Source organism: Struthio camelus, chromosome 5, assembly GCF_040807025.1.
Source record: "Struthio camelus isolate bStrCam1 chromosome 5, bStrCam1.hap1, whole genome shotgun sequence".
NCBI lineage: Eukaryota > Metazoa > Chordata > Aves > Struthioniformes > Struthionidae > Struthio > Struthio camelus.
The window spans coordinates 53,083,868-53,098,382 of NC_090946.1; the positions used below are offsets into that span (position 1 = coordinate 53,083,868).

A 14,515-nucleotide genomic window follows, 5' to 3' on the forward strand; every position below is an offset into this window, starting at 1 on the left:
CTGGTGTGCGCAGAAGCGCAGGTCCACATTTCAAATCGCAAAACGCGCTTTCTTAATGGCAGCTGGCACGTGAAGCAGGGCTAGGACAGGAACGAAGAACGGGAGGCCGCGGGGGCTGGTTACGGGGCGGAGGGACCACCTGCTCGCGCGCGCGGCGCACGCAGGGCAGAGCCCCGGCCCGCCGCCCCCCGGTTGTGCTCCGGCCCGGGGCGGCTCGGAAAGGCCCCGGCCGAGCCCGAGCGGGCGGCGCGGGCCGCGCACCTGGCGGCGCCCAGGTAAGGGAGGGGGCGGGGAGGGCAAGCCCGGCCCCGCCCCGCCCCCTGCCGCGCGCCGGGCCGCCACGTCGCCCGGCTGCTGCGTACGCGGCGGTGGGCGGGGCGCGGCGCCGCGGCCGGGCAGGCGGCGGGGGAAGATGGCGGCCGGCATTCGCGAGAAGCAGACAGGTAAGCGGCTTCCCGCGGTCCGGCCGGCGCGGCGCCGCAGCTGCCCTTCTCGGGGCTTGGCGGGGGAGCGAGCGCGGCCTGCCCCCCGCCGCGGCCCTGGCCGCCTTCCTCCGTCCCTTCCTCTCTCTCCCCAATTTCTTCCGCCCCCCTCCCCCAGCCGGGGCGCCGGCCCCGGGGCGGGGTGTGGGCGTCTCCGCCGGGGGGTTCTTCCCGCTCTGCTGCTCTGAGCCTTTGGGGAAGGAGATGGCGGGTCGTTGCCTCCTCGCCCCTCGACGGCCGCCGGGGCGGAGCCGCAGGCGCGCTGCTCAGCTCCGTCTGCAGCGGCGCTCCGCGGGGCAGCTCCCCGGGGCTCCCCCGGGCTCCCGCGGGCCGGGCCGGGCCGGGCCGGGCGCTGCCCCCGCGGTGTCCAACGGCCGCGCGCGCGCGCGCCGCGGGTGGGCCGGGCCGCCGAGGGACGGTGCCACCGCGGGGTGGAAGCCGCCCCCCGAGGGGGCTCGCACGGCGCCTGGAAATGGGCCGTGCCCTGCTGCCGTGGCGCTGGGGAGGGGCTTGTGCCCCCCTTCTCGCTTCAGCTTTCTTGCTGTGTGCGGCAAGAATCAATGGGAAACGGCGTTTGAAGGTGCTGTGATGCTCATGCTAAGATAACGCAGAGAGAAACTGAAAATGGCAAATTAACCATGACAGTTAATTATGCAGAAGGTCATCTGTGGGTAAAAGGGATAGTAATTCTGCTCATCCTTACACGTTACTCTGAGTTCAAAATTGACTTTCTCCTCCGTCTTGCATGCACTTCCCTTCTTCTGTGCTTGTAGCAAACAGCAACCTATTCTGATTGCAATTGTTGAGGGATTAAAACTTAAGTAATGTATTTTAACTTGGTTATGACCAGGGTAGATCTCAGAGAACTGGAGGAATGATGCTGCTTTGTGGAGCCTTGAGCCCTCCCTTTGACCACGTTCCTGAAATGGAGAGCATGTCACTCCATAGTCCTGTTTAGTTCCCTTGTTTGCAGAAGTTGTCAAGGAAAAGGTGACAAGACTATAGCTTACAACTGCAGTATCTTTCTGGTGGCCTTGAGGATTCTGGGTGCATTTATTTAACATGGAATTTCTAAAATCATTCGCCTGAGAATCTCAATCTGAGTCTCTGTATTGACCTTAAATATTTACTAGTATGGTCAGCCTTTCTGTATCATAAGCCTACTTATCATAATCTCATTCCTTTGATTTCCTACCACTAATAGTACTATTTGATGTTCCTTTATTATCCTTTACTTTTGTTTACTCTCTTACCTTTCTGATTAAGCACATTGTCCTTGAGTCTTTATTTCGTACAACTTTGTTCTTTTCTTTCATGCTTCTCCTTGCCACTTGAATATTTTGGTCATCTTTCACCATTGAGTCCACGTTGTCTTCTCTTGGGGAGATAATTTGCCTATTGGAGACATAATTTGCAAGGGTGTGGATTGAGCAACTAAAAGATGCTCAGACAGAAAATTGAGATGATATATTATCGTTTAGTATTTGTATAACCATACATGTGCACTATCTGTTGTGACCTTGGTCCTGGTCCATGACCAGTCAGAGTAGGTCGTTGTGCAGGCAAAGTAAAAGCCTGGTCTGCCCTCCAGGGAGCGCTCAGCCTAAACATAAATTAAATGATGGTGTGAATATAAAAAAGAAACCCAGATAAAGGGTGAAAGGATAACATTTGTCATGATTGTCACAGCATGTTCGATAGCCTGATTACTATCTTCTTTTGTAGAGAACTGATGCTGAATTTTACTTTAAGTAGTAAGTTCTACAGAGAAGCTGCTTCAAATCCAGTTGTACCAAACCCGCATAACCCTTCAGCTTTATACAAAATTGCTCACATGGCTGTGAGGTACAGAAGATGTTGCTGGCAGGGAGGGAGGGAAGCTTCAAGGTACTGTTTGTAGACAGCTTTCAGAGGTCCATGATTTAAAAAAAAAAAAAAAAAGGGGGAAAGCAGAAGGCTGGGTCCAGGAGCGAGATCCAGTATTCAGTACCAGCTTGCCTCCTGCCACAGTAAAGGGTAAACATGCCAGCAGTTTCATTGCTGGTGATGTAATGTGAAAATGCAGTATACAGGAAGTGGAAGCAGGGACGGTCTGTAAGGGAGGGCTTTAGGCCTGGGCACGTGCATATGGGGTTAGGAAAGCCAAAGTTCAACTGGAGTTGAGATTTGCAAGGGTTATTAAGAGCAATGAGAAGAACTGCTGCTGCTGCATTAGTAGTGGAAGGTAAAATGTGAGACCATCGCTGACTGGGGTGGGTGATTAGTGCCAGGGGACAGAGATAAGACTGAGATACCAAATACCTTCTTTGCCTTAGTCTTCACCAGCAGGGTTTCACAGGCCTTTGTGCTTACGGAAGGGGTTCAGAAAGAACTACGAGCAGTGAACGAGGGTTGAGGCAGGTATTACTTGGGAGAGCTTGACCCGTATGAGTCCATTAGAGCCAATAGGCTGCATCCAGTGATGTTGAGAGAGCTAGCTGATGTCCTTGCAAGGCCACCTCCATCATCTTTGAGTCATGGCGACTAGGGTTGGTCCCTGATGACTAGAGAGAAGCAAATCAAATTTTGTCCCTTCAGAGAGGGGCAAAAGGACAATCCAGGGAACTACAGAATGATTAGCCTCACTTTGACCCCTGTGAAAATCATGGAGCAAGTCCTTTTGGAAAATATTTCTCATCACCTAAGAAGGTGAGCATGAATTTGCCTACAGTAAATCATGCTTGACCAACCTGATTGCATCCTGTGATAAAATGACAGGATTTGTGAGCAAAGGGAGAGCAGAGGCTGTCATTTACCTTGACTTCAGCAAGGCTTTTGACATTGTGTTCTTGCATCCAATTTACGATGTTATGGTCTGGGTGGATGGACAGTTGGATGAGAAAAAAAATGGTTGGATGGTCAGACTCAGGCAGCAGTGGTTAATCAGTCATACTGTATGTGGAGGCTGGTAGCAGCTGTAGCACCACATGGTGCCCATCCTGCAGACTGTCCTGTTTAAAATCTCTATCAATAACCTGGAGGAAATGTCAGAGTACGCTCTCGTCAAGTGTGCAGATGACACTAAACTGGAGGGAACAGTTGACACTCTCGAAGGCAGGGCTGCCATCCAGAGGGACCTAGATGGGATGGAGGAATGGGCCAGCAGGAACCTTATGAAGTTCAACAAGGACAAATGCAAAGTCCTGCACCTGGGAAGGAAGAGCCGCTTGCAACAGCACGGGCTGGGGACTGCCAAGCAGTGGGGCAGCTCTGCTGGAAAGGCACTGGGGGTTGCGGTGGACAGTGAACTATTATAGTCGGTAGCGTACCGCCACACAACAGCATCCTGGGGCGTATTTGCAGGAACATAGCCAGCAGACTGAGGGAAGGGGTTGTCCCCTGCTATTCTGTACTTATGAGACCATATATAGAATGTTGCCCCTCAAGGGGCTGAAAAGACATTGATGAACTGAAGTCTGTTCAGCAGTGGGCTGTCAAGATGGTTGGGGACTGGAACAGTTGCCCTGTGAAGAGAGGCTGATGGACCAGCGCTTATTCAGCCTGGAGAAGAGGCTAGCTTAGGTGGGACCCATAAGCTACCAAGGTAGCAGCGCTCCATTACCATGGAGCCATCAAGGAGGAGGCACCTGGCGTGTCCCAGTGGTGCATGGTGGGAGGATGAGAGACATTGAGTGTGAATTGAAACAAGAGATGTTCGAGCTGGAAATGCTTTTTCACTGCATGGACAGTCAAGGCACTGGGACAGATTGAGCAGGGCAGTTGTGCCATCTCCATCCTTGGGGGCGTTAAAGACTCACCTGGAAAAAGCCTTGAGCAGCCTGGTCTGACATTACCGCTGGCCCAGCTTTGGGCAAGAGACTGGACTGGAGACCTCCTGAGCCCCTTCCAGGCTGAGCTGTCCTGTGATCCTGTGAACTCCATGGGAGCTGCATTGAGTACCCTCAGTAGCTTCATTTGGTGTAAGAGTTAGAACCATTTTTACTGTTACCTCTTTATGAGCAAATTGGTGTACATTGCTGTGATTTCTGAACATTTTTCCTCTTTGTGAGGTTTGTGATGATTTTATTCATGAATTTGGAGAGAATAGCCACAAACTTGTACTGATACAAATATTTTTTTGCTTCTAGTCAAAGATGAGATAATAGAACATTGTGTATTGTCTAATCAGGTAAATGAGGAAGGGCTCCTTATTTAGATGATTTGTAAGTTAGAGGTAGTTTAAGGAATCTGCCACGTTTCCTGTGTTGAATGGGAATGTTAAATGAAAACAAATTAGTGTTTCTAAGAGTTTTCCTACTGCGACTTAGAGGAATTTTTATATCCCTCAGAGCAGCTATTTCTTCTGATGTTTTCTAAAGGTTCTCAAAATGTTTCAGTGTGTGCATCAAAATTGTTGTCAGGCAGACAGGTATTTTTGGCTTTGTGGGTATAGCGTTGTTCCAGTTTGGTGGGAAAGGTGGAGCAAACTAGTTCTTAATGTACAGAGTGCACCCTTTGGAAAGATACTGAAATTATTTTTCAAGGCAAACTGTGACAGAGTACAGCCCATATAATAAAGAAAATAGATTCTTTCTTAATGTGTTGGGACCTGCTTTTTTTTCCCTTTTGCAGTGTTTCCCCAAGCCCATGAATTCTAGCTGATACGCGTCACTTGTCAGTCAAAAGTTGCCAAAAAATAATAGACAATGTAGCTTGTATTTATATTTTGTGGGTTTTTCCCTCCCAAACGAACTATTATCATTAATGCCTGTTAAGGTGTTTATTTTCTGTTGTTGTGCAAAGTGGTGTAAGTGTAAAGAGAGTAAAGCATTATTCTACTTACTTTCCAGTGGCTTTGAAACGTATGTTGAACTTCAATGTTCCTCCTGTTAAAAACAGCACAGGAGAACCAGTATGGAAGGTAAGTACTACTTGAACTGCAACAGCAGATTTTTGCAGTGCTCTAGAAAGTTTAGATTTTCAGATTTAACTAAATCAAATTTAGGTTAATATTCTTAACTTGTACAGAATATTTTTTTCCTATTATGAATATATAGAAATTGCATATTAGAATTTCTGAAGATGATACATATTTGAAAAATTGGTTACTTAAAGAGCCAAAGACTAACTGATTCTTTAGGCAAATATTTTAATAAGCAAATAGGGAGAACATTTTGAAAAGTGTTTAGGTCTCATTGATAACTTGTTGGCATAAATTTAGATGAGACCTTACAGGTGTACTCACAAAAGTCAAGAAGAAACCTGTAGAAAGGGAAAATTATTGAAAACTTTAAATTTAGGATAAGCTGAGCTCAAGCTGCCTTCATTAGCTTTAAAGAAATAAATAGCATGTGATTCTGAAGAAATTTTTGCTACCAGAAAGCAAATATTCTATGTCTTCATCTATTATGTTGTCTTTTATTACTAATTCCTGTATTTTCCTCTGCTTCTGCCTCTGTTTCCTCGAAATGTAGTCAGAGAAATTCTGCACTTAGAGTAACAAATTGCCGACAGCCACTGATTCCTATTTGACTGACATTTTTCGGAAGGAAGAGATGAATTTTTTTCCACTTATCTTTGAATTTCTTTTCTTTTTTTTTCTTTTTGTCTTAGTAAGCACAAATGGAGAGGAAGTCCGTGATAAATTAATGATTTATTATAAATTGGAAAATGTTTAGCATCTTCAAAGTTGTGGCAGGAGTTCCTTAAACCTGAGCTTCTTCATCCGCTCTGTTTACTGCTTTGTAAGAAGGAGTGTATCTGTATAGCCATGTCTGTTTTACAGGTTCTCATTTATGACAGATTTGGCCAAGATATAATCTCACCTTTGCTGTCAGTGAAAGAGTTGAGAGATATGGGAATCACTTTGCATCTGTAAGTACTTAAAAAAAAAAAAAAAAGACTTTATAAAAGAAGTTTATCTCATATTCCCAACAAGTCATGAACAATACATCCAAAAATCATTTAATGGACAACTATTAAAATAAAGATTATACCCTTACTTTTTCCTAAAATCAAATGATATTATTAAGAATCAAGGACTGGTGATATCATAGTCTTTGGTAGGATTTTCTACTCAGTACAGGAGGCCCCTGTCCAAACATTAAAAATTATCCTGTAGGGTTTTTTGGGCATCTGTTTGTACAAATCCCTCTATATTCATTATATGTTAAGATTTTTTTGGCACAAGTGGTTTGATGGGACTGTTGTATGCTCTTTGCATACATTTTTACACACAGACTTTAAATCTATCTTGTCAAAGATATGAAATGTTTAAGTATTATTTTAAGAGATTTCTGATTTCTCTTTCTTTAAATTGTGTTTATTTAGTTCACTGTCATTCTGTAGCTGTGGTAATAGCCATGGAGGCACTTCGAACATACCTTTAGGTTCCTCAAAAATTTAAACTTTTGCTGAGTGAAGGCTGGAAATTGAAACTCAATTTAATATATTGACACATCTGCAGAAATGCGATAGGAACATGTTAGCACCTTGCCTATCTGTCTTTAGAAGAGCAGGAAAAGCAAGTTTAATAATATAAGATAAACTGTTTTTTTGTTGTCATGCTTTAAATTGGCCAACAAATAGCAGTTCGTATATGAACTTTTTGTAAGCAATGTTTTAGCTCTCTTTGGATGGAATAATCAGTCTTGAAGATTTTTGAAGCTTTTTCTCAACTTTCTAATCAATTTTGGAGCTCTCCATTGACATACGCAGCTACCAAAAAAAATTAAATGCGATTTTGCATTTTTTTCATGTTGTGCTCTCACTAAAATCTAATTAAATAAAATGTAAGGAGAAATTCTAGGGAATTAGATTGTTTCTATATAGATAAGTGATCTCTTTAGCGTTACAATTTTACACAGCTCTAAAGAGGGACACATTAGAGATTTATTTTCTTCCTTTCAGGCTCTTACATTCAGATCGGGATGCTATTCCAGATGTTCCAGCTGTTTACTTTGTAATGCCAACAGAAGAAAATATTGACAGAATCTGCCAGGTAGCTTGCATGCTCGATATCTGAAATGAGTAGACACAGCAGAGAGAGAGAGAGCGTGTGAAGTAATCTTGCCCTGAAGGGAACGTGACTGTTCTGTATCCAGTTTCCGTGCGTGTCTGAACATACCTTTGCTTGTGTTCTATTGTTTATTAGCAAATCTGTGTCATACAAAAACATTTCCCAACATTTTTACGTGGAAAACGTCTGATTCCCAGAGAGTAGAAGAGTAAATGTATCTATGGAGTTTTGGAGAGTGAGTTTTGGGAATGAGGGGACAAGAGGGCACAAACTGAAATACAGGAAATTTCAGTTAAACAGAAAAACAAAAAAACCTTTTTTAATGTGAGGATGGTCAAACACTGCAACAGGTTGCCCCAAGAGGTTGTGGACTTTCTCTCCTTGGAGATGTTCAAAACCTGGCTGGACGCAGCCCTCAGCAACCTGATAGAGTTGACCCTGCTTTGAGCAGGGGGATAGGACTAGGTCCTTTCCAACCTCAGCAATTCTGATTCTGTGGGAGGAGTTGATGGAAAGTTGATATCTTTACCAAAGGAAGAAAAAATAGCCAAGGATAATTGTTGTCAGTGGTAATGCGTGGAATAGTAGTTGTTGCTTGGTAGATTAAATTTAATTTCCTGGCTTTTGTAGTTCTATGTGAGGTATGTTTTGTTTAGTAATTACAGTCAAAACACTACATACAACGGTGTATGAACTAGGCATCTAAGCACTTCAGAAAATTTAATTTGGTGATGATACTGGACCATCACCTTTTTAAAGTATTTCTGTTTTTTAATTATTCAAAAATATATTAGTACTTATTCAGGAAAAAGGTTGTGATTTTCCTTGCTTTTAGGATCTTCGAAATCAGCTGTATGAATCATATTATTTAAACTTTATTTCTGCCATTTCAAGAAGTAAACTGGAAGATATTGCAAACGCTGCCATAGGTGCTAATGCAGTAGCACAAGTGGCTAAGGTAAGAAAATTGCACGGTCTCTAATATTAAAGATCCTGCCATTACAGATATTCTTTTAGTCTTGTTTGGCCACTTCTGTGCCACACAGCTTTTCTGACTGAATCACAAACAAAATAAATGATTTTTTTTTTCTTTTATATAGCTTGATTCAGTGACAGGCATGGATTTATTGGGGAAAATAAGGGAATCTACAGTCATGTCACTAATGCTGCTTAGTACTACACTTCATCTTAGTCAAAAGTCCAAATGCTGCAAGACCTTTGTGGTGAATGATAAGGGAGGAAATACAGTGGTATTTCCCGAGCATTCCCGATCTCACCGACTCAGTGACTGCATCCAGTCATATTTAATGGTGTGGAGTTTTTAGCTCATAAATACAAGGACAATGTATGAATGCAGTTGTCATTTTAAAGAGGCAAAGTACAGTAGAGGTGGATGTTCCATACATATACACTGTGATACTTTACACTCCTAGACCTTTATGATTTAAAGATCAGTGTCTGGCATATAATCTCTCATTTTTGTTTAACACCTTTACCAAGGCTACATATCATTAAATAATTATTTTCATATGTATTTAAATACGTTTGCTTTTTCTCATCCCTATTGGGGAATACTATTGGAGTGAGAGAAAGAAACAGTTGTGAATTTAAATGAAAAACTACTAATGTTGTTTAAGCCTTAGATCCTCAGCAGAGGTAAATTGGTGTAATGCTGTTGACTAACTTTATTACATCTATTTATCCCATTCATAGTTTATGCTATAAAGAGGTTTCATTTTTTTCTCCGGAATGTACAAGTATTTTACAGAAAATTTGGAACTGTATGAGATGTAATTTCTTATTGTATAGGTGTTACCCTCTCTTTCATCTCTCCTGACTGAGAGCTCAGCACTGTTTGTTGTAGTCCTTCATACTGGTAAAAAATAAACCTATAATATTACACTGTCCTTCATATGTATTTTTTCAGTGATGCTTGACTACAAAAAAATTATCCATAGAAGTCCCTGAAGTTGAATTATTTTCTTTGAGCACTCTTCAGGAGTGCTTCTAATACTCTGCATTATCACTCAGTGCTTACGCAGGCTTTTTTAGTTTGTACAATGTTTTACATGTAGTTCTGTAACACTGAGGTTCAGACAGCAGTACCAGTAAATCACAAATAGATATTTCATACTTTATTCTGGACTGTTCTGATCATTGTTCCTTGATTTCTAGGTATTTGATCAGTATCTCAATTTTATTACTTTGGAAGATGATATGTTTGTATTGTGTAACCAAAACAAAGAGCTTGTTTCATATCGTGGTAAGTAAAATTTATTTGTACAAAAGTTATACTGGCATATCTAAAGTTGGTGTTTACTTCTGAAGTTGTGGTTAATATCTAACAATGATTCTATTTGACTTTCTAATTCCAGACTCTTTACTGTGCTATAATGTAGATTTCATGCACAAATCTCTCCATCTACATATATTTTTTCATCTTTGACCTGTTCGGACATCAGGATAATCTGTTAGATGCGTAGCTTAAAATCATGAAGAAGGCAGTTCTTAGGTCATAAATACAGCATCTTTACCATGTGACTATTGCTATAGTGAAATGTAAATACATATTTTCACTTAGGAAAAGAATTAAGATATAGATTCTCTCTAAGATTGTTGAACATTTAAAAATTCTAGTTTTAATTTTCAAATAATAAAATTTAGTAAAGGGAAGTTGTAGCATAGATTTATATATGGATTGTAGGGCTTTTTATGCATGGAATTATTTAGGAAATATTTCTCCTTATTTACACATATAGAGAAACAGTGTGGGTGGCTGCTGTGTGTAGGCACTACTGTTTAGTCATATCTCTTCTGCACTTCTCAAGGATCTGTGTGAATGATCTGTTGTGATCAAGTGACTGTAAGGAAGGTAAAGCCAGAAGAATGACTTTGAGTCGATAAAGAGTTGTATGTACCTACTAGACAGTAACCAGTCAGCACCTGCTTTTCCCAGTCAAGACATGAAAAGAGGGATCCAATCATGTGGTGATAGGCAAAGGAGAGATGGTTAAGATCAGGGAGTGGAGTAGTGCAGGGAAGAATCTGGGGAAGGAGAGTATAGAAAGTAAGAAATGCCAATGGCTTCTACGAGCACCTGAACCAAGGAGCTGTTTGTCAGCTTCTCCATGAAATCTGAGAGCTGCAGGCGAAGTCAGCCTCATGGAACAACTTCTTTTTCTTTTTTTTTTTTTTTCCCTTATCTTGAGGCTTTTGTCACCCCTGTTTTGGAACCTAACAGGAAAACTGTGTGGCTGCTTATGCCAGCCTTAGGTCAGGAGCCTGTGGGCTACAGTGCTTCTGCAGCTTGAGTCAGCGCATGTAGTAGTTGTCATCAGCAGCCATGTGGTTTTTCCTCCCTCCTTTGGTCTGATTTTTGTGCTTCCCTGACCCATTCAGTGTGCTAAGCTATCACCCTGCATCCACTGCCCCTCTTACTCTAATGGCTGGCTACTGCAGGGTGAGTTGTCTTGCTGCCCCTGCTGTCATTTCCCTCACCTTTGCCTCCCTTTTACATCAGAGTTAGTAATTTTGCAGCTGCAGAATGTGTGTGTTTAGTTGGCTCATTCTGTAGAAAATACCAGCTCACCCTGCATTTGTGTGATCTACAAATCCAATGCAGCAAAGTTGCAAACGTGTGCAATTCAGAGGGAAGACAACCATCCGTTAACAGCGTTCTTAACTTCTTCACCGTAGTCACAGTGTCTAGCTATACCCTCACAGTTAATTCCTGATTTAGTTGGATGCACCGAATACTCTCCTTTAACGACCAGGCAGAGAGAGGAGAAGTCTCTGTGCCTAACACTTAGCGGTGGGGCTTTTCCCCTCTCTTGCCCAATTTCCAAAGTCAGTACCCTTCTTTAGAACTGGTTCCCTACTACTAAGCTCTGTCTCGCACTGGGGTTTTATTCCATTTATGAACATCTGTTGTCAAGAGCTGTGGTAATAATTTTTTTGTGACGCATTTGTGCGTACGTAAAGATACTTGAGTTGAGCAGGTCTCATAGGATTCCTGCTAGCTAACAAGGAATTTGAATTAAAATGACTGAACACCATTTTTAGCCATCAGATGCCATGAGTTATGGTTTTGCTTTCCTTTCCTGAGTTGCTGAAATTTGCCAGACACCATGAGGTTTCACACTCTGTTTAAGCCAATCTAAACGTGGGCTGTTACTAAAAACGGATCAAACAGAAATCTAACCTACCATACAGAAGTGACTGCATATTCCATTATAGCACTGAGCCGATCTCAGTGCACGAGCTCTAGATCTGACACAGGGGGGCAGCAGGAACGCGTGGCCGAAGCAGAAGTTGTCTCCTCTCCTTTTTGAGAGTGGCCCTAACAGGAAACTGCCAGTTTGTGTGGAGTTTCATAATCTGTATAAGCCACTGGGAATCTGCTGCTGAAAGAGGGTTGCTGTTCTTGTGGCAGCGCGATCATGTGGCCGCACATTCAACTGAGTAGGTGAACTAGGCACTAATACAGCAAAGAAGGCTAATTTTCAGTTTCCTGTTTTGCTGACTGTATGACTGCATTTACAGAGAAGTAATGTCAGGAAAAAAAGCATGAAAACATTCTTCAATTATGTAAAAGGCTTTCAGAGCAAGAAAAGAGATAGTGTATTCTCTCTGTCCATGTAGTAATGGAGTAGAAGTAATGAGCTTAAATTACAACAAGAAAGTTTCTGGTCAGATATTAGGAGAATTTTCTCACATTAAGGATAGTGAAATATTCGAATAGATTACCTATAAAGGTTATGGCATTTCCATCACTGGAAGCCCTTTAGGAATTGGTTACTCACGGAAATAACATACGTTTAGCTCTTCTTTGGGTGGGAGGACAGACTAGATGATCCCTCAGCCTCCCTCTCGTTCTGTTTTTCAGTGACTGTGTAGAAGGAAGAGTGGCTAATGTTGGTGTAACGTGGATGTTCTTGGAGGATGTTATTCAAATGTTTCTATACGTTTGTATTGATTTGGTAAAATAACAAGAAAATGGAGGAAAACCTAACCCCACTTTCTATAATAGCTTCATTCTCAATAAGCTTGTTAGGCTGGAGAGAGATGAATATAGGGAAAACTTGATAAAATGTTTTGCTGAAAGAATATTTATGAGATTCTGAAAGGTTGGTCTTACTTAAGCAGTCATATTAAGTATTTTTGTTGATTGCTATAGTACAAAAAAAGGAATGTGCTCATATAATATACATCTTAGACAAAATTAGAAGGCACTGATAGTATGTGGAGTATTGGAACAGCATCAATTATGATTTTGAACATAACAGGAAGGGAATGGAATTTTAAAATTGAAAATAGTGCAGGAATAAAAATAAGATTATTTTCCCCCAATAAACTGGGAGACCAGTAGTTGGAGATAACTACAGAAAGCGATAACCCTAGTTAATGTCAAAGCTTGGACGTTACAGGAAAATGCAGGTATTGGGAACAGTCCGCGTTTCTAGGTACTGACATTTAAGAAAGAGGAACACAGAATGAAAAAGGTGCTGAGGGCAGCACTCCTATTTCTGTTGTCATCCTAGTAGCCAAATAAGTGTGACTTGTTACATCTAGCTACTAATAAAAACTGCTAATATGATTAATCTCTGTAAAGTTTTCAGAGGACAAAAGCTAGGGAGAAAAAAATCACCCTTAAAGTTAGAGAATGATTATGGCTGGCCATGCATAAATTTGGGATGGAAAGCTTATTAATGCTCTGAGCAGTGAAGTTCCTATTTGAGGTAAGGGGATAAGACAGGTAACTACTTCACAGATTTTTTAAAAGTAATATAAAATAAAGGAGGGGGGATTTATAGCATGAGTCCTGAGGTAGTGCTGGTCTTGATACCCGTGATAAGATGAGATTTGATGTTTCCTGTCAGCTATTATGTTCTTGTCAGTATTACTTATTTGCCAGAAGTGTTGCTAAGCAATTCTTTTACTGACCTAAACAGCAGAGGGAAATCTTTCTCTCTGTAGCATGAAGTGTTTTAGGGAATTTTCCCTAGACTAGAAACTGACAGTAATTTCATTTTTCTTAAGAAAATTTAAATGGGAGCTCCATTGCAGGAGGTGGTATTTAGAATCTTTAAATAAAGATAACAGCATACTGTAATTCTCTTAAAAATACAAAAGTCTAATTCTTGAAGATTTCACATCTGAAAAATGGTTTCCAAGTGGACAGCTATTCATATTTCATAACACATGGTTTTCTATGAGGTTTTTACTTACAGTGAGGATAATACAATCAAAAAGTTGTACTAGACATTGTGAGAGATAGCGGGGGGGGGGGGGGGGGAAGGTTGTGCAACCTTACACAATGAGTAGTAGTTAAGTTCTCCAAATGTCTGACTTGAAAAAAGAAAGTAACGGAAGTGCTAAAAGGGGCATTTCACATTTGATCTCTTTGTCAACAGAAGCTTTGGCTATTTGCAGCCATTGGGTAAGAGATGGAACACTTTCTCAGCATGAACATGGCATTATGAGCTTCTTTAACCCTATTCTTAACCTTTTTCCTCATTGTTTTAGCCATTAACAGACCAGATATAACAGACACTGAAATGGAGACAATAATGGACACTATTGTTGATAGTCTCTTCTGTTTTTTTGTTACGCTTGGTAAGTCTTCAAATTCTAGCATATTTCCAATGTGTTTTCTTTCTAGAAGAGATGCATTTTTAGTTAGATACCTAGAAGTTCAGTGATTAAAGTAACCAAGGAAAGGTGGAAGTATACTTGTTGCAAAAGTCTTAAATAGTTCACTGTGTGAGTTGCCAAGATTATTGCTGTACATAAAGTCCGTCCTACATAGGAGTTGACTCTTAGCCTTGAAGATCAATGGGTGAAGAATACTGCTGAAATGCGAGGTTTTGAATTCATTGTTTTTACAAAAATGCTAGTTTACACTGAAAATCAGCAGCGCTTTGAGTTTGGATTTATGCCTCGCCAAAAAAAAAAAAAAAGGCAGCAAAATCCTCTAAAACAAACTGTGCAACAGTGTAACTGAAATAAGCTAAGGAGTATAAAGGTATCTTACATT

General features: G+C 41.5%; 1 protein-coding gene across 1 annotated transcript in view; it reads left to right on the forward strand.

Moving 5' to 3' along the window:
• The first annotated feature begins 339 nt into the window (after positions 1–339).
• Positions 340–14,515, forward strand: part of SCFD1 (sec1 family domain containing 1) — a 57,586-nt gene continuing 43,410 nt past the window's right edge. The window contains exons 1-7 of the mRNA XM_068946384.1: positions 340–443; positions 5,312–5,382; positions 6,247–6,335; positions 7,371–7,461; positions 8,315–8,437; positions 9,655–9,742; positions 14,005–14,094. Of these exons, the coding sequence (XP_068802485.1) occupies positions 413–443; positions 5,312–5,382; positions 6,247–6,335; positions 7,371–7,461; positions 8,315–8,437; positions 9,655–9,742; positions 14,005–14,094 (583 nt within the window). The 5' untranslated portion in view covers positions 340–412. The remainder of the gene's footprint in view (positions 444–5,311; positions 5,383–6,246; positions 6,336–7,370; positions 7,462–8,314; positions 8,438–9,654; positions 9,743–14,004; positions 14,095–14,515) is intronic.